This window comes from Ascaphus truei, chromosome 6 (assembly GCF_040206685.1).
Source record: "Ascaphus truei isolate aAscTru1 chromosome 6, aAscTru1.hap1, whole genome shotgun sequence".
In the NCBI taxonomy this organism is placed as follows: Eukaryota; Metazoa; Chordata; class Amphibia; order Anura; family Ascaphidae; genus Ascaphus; species Ascaphus truei.
In genome coordinates, this window is record NC_134488.1 from 48,328,441 (window position 1) to 48,337,608 (window position 9,168).

Sequence of the window (9,168 nt, forward strand, 5' to 3'; positions counted from 1 at the left end):
CTGCCCCCTGCCTGTTATATGAACACGTTGACCTGTGATTATCTGATCTTTTATGAACCTCTTAGAATCGGTTTTATCCCCAATGGAGGGCGGGTCTATTACCTGCGCAGGAGCCAACCACCGTTCCTCACCCTGATGATGGACAGCTATCTAACCAATCACAATAACCTCACCTTCCTCAGGTACGGCACTGGGCCCCTGTCCTCAGACCACACGTATCTGTGGCGGCCATATTGTAATCTCCCAGAAAACTAAAACTAACATTGACAAGCAGATACAGAACTGTAATGATCACCACATTAATAAAAAGCCACATAATGTGGAGTATGGAGTATAACATTTAACCCTTTGCTGGCAGGGGCATTGCATTGCTGTGTGGTATATGAAAGGGTTAATGTCCCCCCCTGCACAGGGAGAGCGTCCCCCTCCTGGAGAAAGAGTACGATTTCTGGATGAGGAATCGCAGTGTGACCGTGACACTGGGGGGAAGCAACCACACCCTGAACCGCTACCACGTACAAGCTGGGGGACCCAGGTGAGACCACCTCCCCCCCGTAACCCCGTGCTGCCCTCCCCCCGTAACCCCGTGCTGCCCTCCCAACATAACCCCTGCTGCCCTCCCCCCCGTAACCCCTGCTGCCCTCCCAACATAACCCCGTGCTTCCCTCCCCCCGTAACCCCGTGCTTCCCTCCCCCCGTAACCCCGTGCTTCCCTCCCCCCGTAACCCCGTGCTTCCCTCCCCCCGTAACCCCGTGCTTCCCTCCCCCCGTAACCCCGTGCTGCCCTCCCCCCGTAACCCCGTGCTGCCCTCCCCCCATAACCCCGTGCTGCCCTCCCCCCGTAACCCCTGCTGCCCTCCCCCCCCGTAACCCCCTGCTACCCTCCCCCCGTAACCCCGTGCTTCCCTCTCCCTGTAACCTCGTGCTTCCCTCCCCCCGTAACCCCGTGCTGCCCTGCCCCCGTAACCCCCTGCAGCCCTCCCCCTCCTGCTAATATGTCCCCCCCTCCCTCTAATCTGTCTCCCCGCAGGCCGGAGTCTTATACCGATGATTATCAATTGGCTGAAAACCTCACAGAAGGTGCAACTCACGCGGGTTATCTCTCTCTCTCTCTCTCTCTCTCTCTGCCTGTCCCTTCCATCTCCCAGTGGTCAGTCTCTCGGCAGTCTCTCTGCCTATCTCTTTAGTCTCTCGGCAGTCTCTCTGCCTATCTCTTTAGTCTCTCGGCAGTCTCTCTGCCTATTTCTTTAGTCTCTCGGCAGTCTCTCTGCCTATCTCTTTAGTCTCTCGGCAGTCTCTCTGCCTATCTCTTTAGTCTCTCGGCAGTCTCTCTGCCTATCTCTTTAGTCTCTCGGCAGTCTCTCTGCCTATCTCTTTAGTCTCTCGGCAGTCTCTCTGCCTGTCTCTTTAGTCTCTCGGCAGTCTCTCTGCCTGTCTCTTTAGTCTCTCGGCAGTCTCTCTGCCTGTCTCTTTAGTCTCTCGGCAGTCTCTCTGCCTATTTCTTTAGTCTCTCGGCAGTCTCTCTGCCTATTTCTTTAGTCTCTCGGCAGTCTCTCTGCCTATCTCTTTAGTCTCTCGGCAGTCTCTCTGCCTATCTCTTTAGTCTCTCGGCAGTCTCTCTGCCTAACTCTTTAGTCTCTCGGCAGTCTCTCTGCCTATCTCTTTAGTCTCTCGGCAGTCTCTCTGCCTAACTCTTTAGTCTCTCGGCAGTCTCTCTGCCTGACTCTTTAGTCTCTCTGCCTGTCTCTTTAGTCTCTCGGCAGTCTCTCGGCAGTCTCTCTGCCTATCTCTTTAGTCTCTCGGCAGTCTCTCTGCCTATCTCTTTAGTCTCTCGGCAGTCTCTCTGCCTATCTCTTTAGTCTCTCTGCCTGTCTCTTTAGTCTCTCGGCAGTCTCTGCGTATCTCTTTAGTCTCTCGGCAGTCTCTCTGCGTATCTCTTTAGTCTCTCGGCAGTCTCTCTGCCTATCTCTTTAGTCTCTCGGCAGTCTCTGCGTATCTCTTTAGTCTCTCGGCAGTCTCTCTGCCTTACTCTTTAGTCTCTCTGCCTGTCTCTTTAGTCTCTCGGCAGTCTCTCTGCGTATCTCTTTAGTCTCTCGGCAGTCTCTCTGCCTTACTCTTTAGTCTCTCTGCCTGTCTCTTTAGACTCCCGGCAGTCTCTCTATACGGAGCTGCAGACCGCTGCAGAGTCAGGGTGGGACTTTTCGTCTCGCTGGTTCGCGGGGACGGCGCACAGCGGTGCGGACCCTCTGCAAGACACCAAAAGCAGCTCGGTGATCCCTGTGGATCTGAACGCCATCCTGTGCCGTGTGGAGGGGACGCTGGCGAAATTCTACCAGGAGCTGGGTAACAGCAATATACTCCCACACACTATAACCCTCCTATTACTCCAAATACCCCCACCCTATAACTCCATATACCCCCCACCCTATAACCCCTCGTATTACCCCATAAACCCCACCCTATAACTCCTATTACTCCATATACCCCCACCCTATAACTCCTCCTATTATTCCATATACCCCCACCCTATAACTCCTCCTATTGCCCCATATAACCGCTCCCTATAACTCCTCCTATTACCCCATATACCCCCTCCCTATAACTCCTCCTATTACCCCATATACCCCCTCCCTATAACTCCTCCTATTACCCCATATACCCCCTCCCTATAACTCCTCCTATTACCCCATATAACCTCTCCCTATAACTCCTCCTATTACCCCATATAACCGCTCCCTATAACTCCTCCTATTACCTCATATAACCGCTCCCTATAACTCCTCCTATTACCCCATATAACTGCTCCCTATAACTCCTCCTATTACCCCATATAACCCATCCCTATAACTCCTCCTATTACCCCATATAACCCCTCCCTATAACTCCTCCTATTACCCCATATAACCGCTCCCTATAACTCCTCCTATTACCCCATATAACCGCTCCCTATAACTCCTTCTATTACCCCATATAACCGCTCCCTATAACTCCTCCTATTACCCCATATAACCGCTCCCTATAACTCCTCCTATTACCCCATATAACCGCTCCCTATAACTCCTCCTATTACCCCATATAACTGCTCCCTATAACTCCTCCTATTACCCCATATAACCCATCCCTATAACTCCTCCTATTACCCCATATAACCCCTCCCTATAACTCCTCCTATTACCCCATATAACTGCCCCCTATAACTCCTCCTATTACCCCATATAACCGCTCCCTATAACTCCTCCTATTACCCCATATAACCCATCCCTATAACTCCTCCTATTACCCCATATAACCCCTCCCTATAACTCCTCCTATTACCCCATATAACCGCTCCCTATAACTCCTCCTATTACCCCATATAACCGCTCCCTATAACTCCTTCTATTACCCCATATACCCCCTCCCTATAACTCCTCCTATTACCCCATATAACCGCTCCCTATAACTCCTTCTATTACCCCATATACCCACTCCCTATAACTCCTCCTATTACCCCATATAACCCATCCCTATAACTCCTCCTATTACCCCATATAACTGCTCCCTATAACTCCTTCTATTACCCCATATACCCACTCCCTATAACTCCTCCTATTACCCCATATAACCCCTCCCTATAACTCCTTCTATTACCCCATATACCCCCTGCCTATAACTCCTATTCCCCCATACACCGCGCCTTATACCTCCTCCTATTCCCCCCCCCCCCCTCTCTGTAGGTGTCCCGGAGAAAGCGCAGCGTTTCCGCTCGGCGCGGTCCCTGCGGCTGCAGGCCGTACAGTCTTTGCTGTGGGATGAGCAGCTCGGGGTCTGGCTGGATTATAATATGGACACTCAGCGCAGAAACCCACAGTTCTACCCCACTAACCTGGCCCCGCTGTGGGCTGAGTGCTTCCCGGACGCCGGTTACCTGGACAGAGCTGTCTCCTACCTGGAGGTTCACTAATCCCTTCCTCTAATTACTGCCCCACCCCCAATTCTATAACCCCTCGCGTGCTCTCTCTCTCTGTCTCGCAAGCTCTCTCTGTCTCGCGTGCTCTCTCTCTCTGTCTCGCGTGCTCTCTCTGTCTGTCTCGCGTGCTCTCTCTGTCTGTCTCGCGTGCTCTCTCTGTCTGTCTCGCGTGCTCTCTCTGTCTGTCTTGCGCGCGCTCTGTCTGTCTCGCGCGGGCTCTCTCTGTCTGTCTTGCGCGCGCTCTCTCTGTCTGTCTCGCGCGCGCTCTCTCTGTCTGTCGCGCGCGCTCTCTCTCTGTCTGTCTCGCGCGCGCTCTGTCTGTCTCGCGCGCGTTCTCTCTGTCTGTCTCGCGCACGCTCTCTCTGTCTGTCTCTCGCGCGCTCTCTCTGTCTGTCTCGCGCGTTCTCTCTGTCTGTCATCTCGCGCGTTCTCTCTGTCTGTCGTCTCGCGCGCACTCTCTCTCTGTCTCGTGCGCTCTTTCTTTCTGGCGCTCTCTGTCTCTGCGAGCGGGGCGGCAGCGATGGGGTATTTATGCGAGCGGGGCGGCAGCGTGGGGGTATTTATGCGAGCGGGGCGGCAGCGTGGGGGTATTTATGCGAGCGGGGCGGCAGCGTGGGGGTATTTATGCGAGCGGGCGGCAGCGATGGGGTATTTATGCGAGCGGGGCGACAGCGATGGGGTATTTATGCGAGCGGGGCGGCAGAGTGGGGGTATTTATGCGAGCGGGCGGCAGCGTGGGGGTATTTATGCGAGCGGGCGGCAGCGTGGGGGTATTTATGCGAGTGGGGCGGCAGCGATGGGGTATTTATGCGAGCGGGCGGCAGCGATGGGGTATTTATGCGAGCGGGGCGGCAGCGTGGGGTATTTATGCGAGCGGGGAGGCAGCGTGGGGGTATTTATGCGAGCGGGGCGGCAGCGATGGGGTATTTATGCGAGCGGGGCGGCAGCGTGGGGGTATTTATGCGAGCGGGGCGGCAGCGTGGGGGTGTTTATGCGAGCGGGGCGGCAGCGATGGGGTATTTATGCGAGCGGGGCGGCAGCGTGGTTGTATTTATGCGAGCGGGCGGCAGCGATGGGGTATTTATGCGAGCGGGGCGGCAGCGTGGGGTATTTATGCGAGCGGGGCGGCAGCGTGGGGGTATTTATGCGAGCGGGGCTGCAGCGATGGGGTATTTATGCGAGCGGGCGGCAGCGATGGGGTATTTATGCGAGCGGGGCGGCAGCGTGGGGGTATTTATGCGAGCGGGCGGCAGCGTGGGGGTATTTATGCGAGCGGGCGGCAGCGTGGGGGTATTTATGCGAGCGGGGCGGCAGGGATGGGGTATTTATGCGAGCGGGGCGGCAGCGATGGGGTATTTATGCGAGCGGGGCGGCAGCGTGGGGGTATTTATGCGAGCGGGGCGGCAGTGTTGGGGTATTTATGCGAGCGGGGCGGCAGCGATGGGGTATTTATGCGAGCGGGGCGGCAGCGTGGGGGTATTTATGTGAGCGGGGTGGCAGCGATGGGGTATTTATGCGAGCGGGCGGCAGCGTGGGGTATTTATGTAAGTACATGGGGGTACATTAGGGGATAATGTTCCTGTTGCGTTTCCCGCAGACGAGCGGAGGGTTATCCTATAAGAACGGGATCCCCACATCGCTAACAAACTCGGGGCAGCAGTGGGATTTCCCGAACGCCTGGCCCCCCCTGCAGCACATGGTGATGGAAGGTGTGAACCCCCAGACTTAAGGAGGGGGAGGAGGGGGAATTAGATGCATAGTACCCCCCCTGTACCTCCTCCTTTTAATCCTTATAACTTTCCAATTACCCCATATAACCGCTCCCTATAACTCCTCCTATTACCCCATATAACCGCTCCCTATAACTCCTCCTATTGCCCCATATAACCGCTCCCTATAACTCCTCCTATTACCCCATATAACCGCTCCCTATAACTCCTCCTATTACCCCATATAACCGCTCCCTATAACTCCTCCTATTACCCCATATAACCGCTCCCTATAACTCCTCCTATTACCCCATATAATCTCTCCCTATAACTCCTCCTATTACCCCATATAACCGCTCCCTATAACTCCTCCTATTACCCCATATAATCTCTCCCTATAACTCCTCCTATTGCCCCATATAACCGCTCCCTATAACTCCTCCTATTACCCCATATAACCGCTCCCTATAACTCCTCCTATTACCCCATATAATCCCTCCCTATAACTCCTCCTATTGCCCCATATAACCCCTCCCTATAACTCCTCCTATTACCCCATATACCCGCTCCCTATAACTCCTCCTATTACCCCATATAACCCCTCCCTATAACTCCTCCTATTACCCCATATAACCCCTCCCTAATGCCCCATATAACCCCTCCCTATAACTCCTCCTATTACCCCATATAACCGCTCCCTATAACTCCTCCTATTACCCCATATAACTGCTCCCTATAACTCCTCCTATTACCCCATATAACCCCTCCCTATAACTCCTATTACCCCATATAACCCCTCCCTATAACTCCTCCTATTACCCCATATAACCCCTCCCTAATGCCCCATATAACCCCTCCCTATAACTCCTCCTATTACCCCATATAACCCCTCCCTATAACTCCTCCTATTACCCCATATAACCGCTCCCTATAACTCCTCCTATTACCCCATATAACCGCTCCCTATAACTCCTCCTATTACCCCATATAACCCCTCCCTATAACTCCTCCTATTACCCCATATAACCGGTCCCTATAACCCCTCCTATTACCCCATATAACCGGTCCCTATAACCCCTCCCTAATGCCCCATATAACCCCTCCCTATAACTCCTCCTATTACCCCATATAACCGCTCCCTATAACTCCTCCTATTACCCCATATAACCGCTCCCTATAACTCCTCCTATTACCCCATATAACCGCTCCCTATAACTCCTCCTATTACCGCATATAATCTCTCCCTATAACTCCTCCTATTACCCCATATAACCGCTCCCTATAACTCCTCCTATTACCCCATATAATCTCTCCCTATAACTCCTCCTATTGCCCCATATAACCGCTCCCTATAACTCCTCCTATTACCCCATATAACCGCTCCCTATAACTCCTCCTATTACCCCATATAATCCCTCCCTATAACTCCTCCTATTGCCCCATATAACCCCTCCCTATAACTCCTCCTATTACCCCATATACCCGCTCCCTATAACTCCTCCTATTACCCCATATAACCCCTCCCTATAACTCCTCCTATTACCCCATATAACCCCTCCCTAATGCCCCATATAACCCCTCCCTATAACTCCTCCTATTACCCCATATAACCGCTCCCTATAACTCCTCCTATTACCCCATATAACTGCTCCCTATAACTCCTCCTATTACCCCATATAACCCCTCCCTATAACTCCTATTACCCCATATAACACCTCCCTATAACTCCTCCTATTACCCCATATAACCCCTCCCTAATGCCCCATATAACCCCTCCCTATAACTCCTCCTATTACCCCATATAACCCCTCCCTATAACTCCTCCTATTACCCCATATAACCGCTCCCTATAACTCCTCCTATTACCCCATATACCCGCTCCCTATAACTCCTCCTATTACCCCATATAACCCCTCCCTATAACTCCTCCTATTTCCCCATATAACCCCTCCCTATAACTCCTCCTATTACTCCATATAACCCCTCCCTAATGCCCCATATAACCCCTCCCTATAACTCCTCCTATTACCCCATATAACCGGTCCCTATAATCCCTCCCTAATGCCCCATATAACCCCTCCCTATAACTCCTCCTATTACCCCATATAACTGCTCCCTATAACTCCTCCTATTACCCCATATAATCCCTCCCTAATGCCCCATATAACCCCTCCCTATAACTCCTCCTATTACCCCATATAACCGGTCCCTATAACTCCTCCTAATGCCCCATATAACCCCTCCCTATAACTCCTCCTATTACCCCATATAACCGGTCCCTATAACCCCTCCCTAATGCCCCATATAACCCCTCCCTATAACTCCTCCTATTACCCCATATAACTGCTCCCTATAACTCCTCCTATTACCCCATATAACCCCTCCCTATAACTCCTCCTATTACCCCATATAACCCCTCCCTATAACTCCTCCTATTACCCCATATACCCCTCCCTATAACTCCTATTACCCCATATACCCACTCCCTATAACTCCTCCTATTACCCCATATACCCGCTCCCTATAACTCCTCCTATTACCCCATATAACCTCTCCCTATAACTCCTCCTATTACCCCATATACCCCTCCCTATAACTCCTCCTATTACCCCATATAACCGCTCCCTATAACTCCTCCTATTACCCCATATACCCCTCCCTATAACTCCTCCTATTACCCCATATAACCGCTCCCTATAACTCCTCCTATTACCCCATATACCCGCTCCCTATAGCTCCAATGCGGGACCCTCTGGCAGGAAGGGGTTAAATGGTCTCGTTTGACCCCTTGCAGGTTTGGCAAAGTCAGGGTCCCTCAGGGCTCAGGAAATCGCCTTCTCGCTGGCTCAGAACTGGGTCAGAACCAACCACGCGGCCTACAGGAAGTACAAAGCAATGTTCGAAAAGGTACTGCTCTGCTCCTAACACAGCTCCGCAGTGCTCTGCTCCTAACACAGCTCCGCAGCGCTCTGCTCCTAACACAGCTCCGCAGCGCTCTGCTCCTAACACAGCTCCGCAGCGCTCTGCTCCTAACACAGCTCCACAGCGCTCTGCTCCTAACACAGCTCCGCAGCGCTCTGCTCCTAACACAGCTCCGCAGCGCTCTGCTCCTAACACAGCTCCGCAGCGCTCTGCTCCTAACACAGCTCCGCAGCGCTCTGCTCCTAACACAGCTCCGCAGCGCTCTGCTCCTAACACAGCTCCGCAGCGCTCTGCTCCTAACACAGCTCCGCAGCGCTCTGCTCCTAACACAGCTCCGCAGCGCTCTGCTCCTAACACAGCTCCGCACGCTCTGCTCCTAATACAGCTCCGCAGCTCTCTGCTCCTAACACAGCTCCGCAGCGCTCTGCTCCTAACACAGCTCCGCAGCGCTCTGCTCCTAACACAGCTCCGCAGCGCTCTGCTTCTAATACAGCTCCGCAGCGCTCTGCTCCTAACACAGCTCCGCAGCGCTCTGCTCCTAACACAGCTCCGCAGCGCTCTGCTCCTAACACAGCTCCGCAGCGCTCT

At 53.1% G+C, this 9,168-nt stretch overlaps 1 protein-coding gene across 1 annotated transcript in view; it reads left to right on the plus strand.

Moving 5' to 3' along the window:
- The window catches only part of TREH (trehalase), a 43,501-nt gene extending 34,918 nt beyond the window's left edge, over positions 1-8,583 (plus strand). Inside the window, exons 7-13 of the mRNA XM_075606599.1 lie at positions 66-182; positions 413-535; positions 1,031-1,080; positions 2,143-2,343; positions 3,717-3,934; positions 5,547-5,658; positions 8,453-8,583. Coding sequence (XP_075462714.1) covers positions 66-182; positions 413-535; positions 1,031-1,080; positions 2,143-2,343; positions 3,717-3,934; positions 5,547-5,658; positions 8,453-8,583 — 952 coding nt within the window. The remainder of the gene's footprint in view (positions 1-65; positions 183-412; positions 536-1,030; positions 1,081-2,142; positions 2,344-3,716; positions 3,935-5,546; positions 5,659-8,452) is intronic.
- Positions 8,584-9,168: the final 585 nt, after the last annotated feature.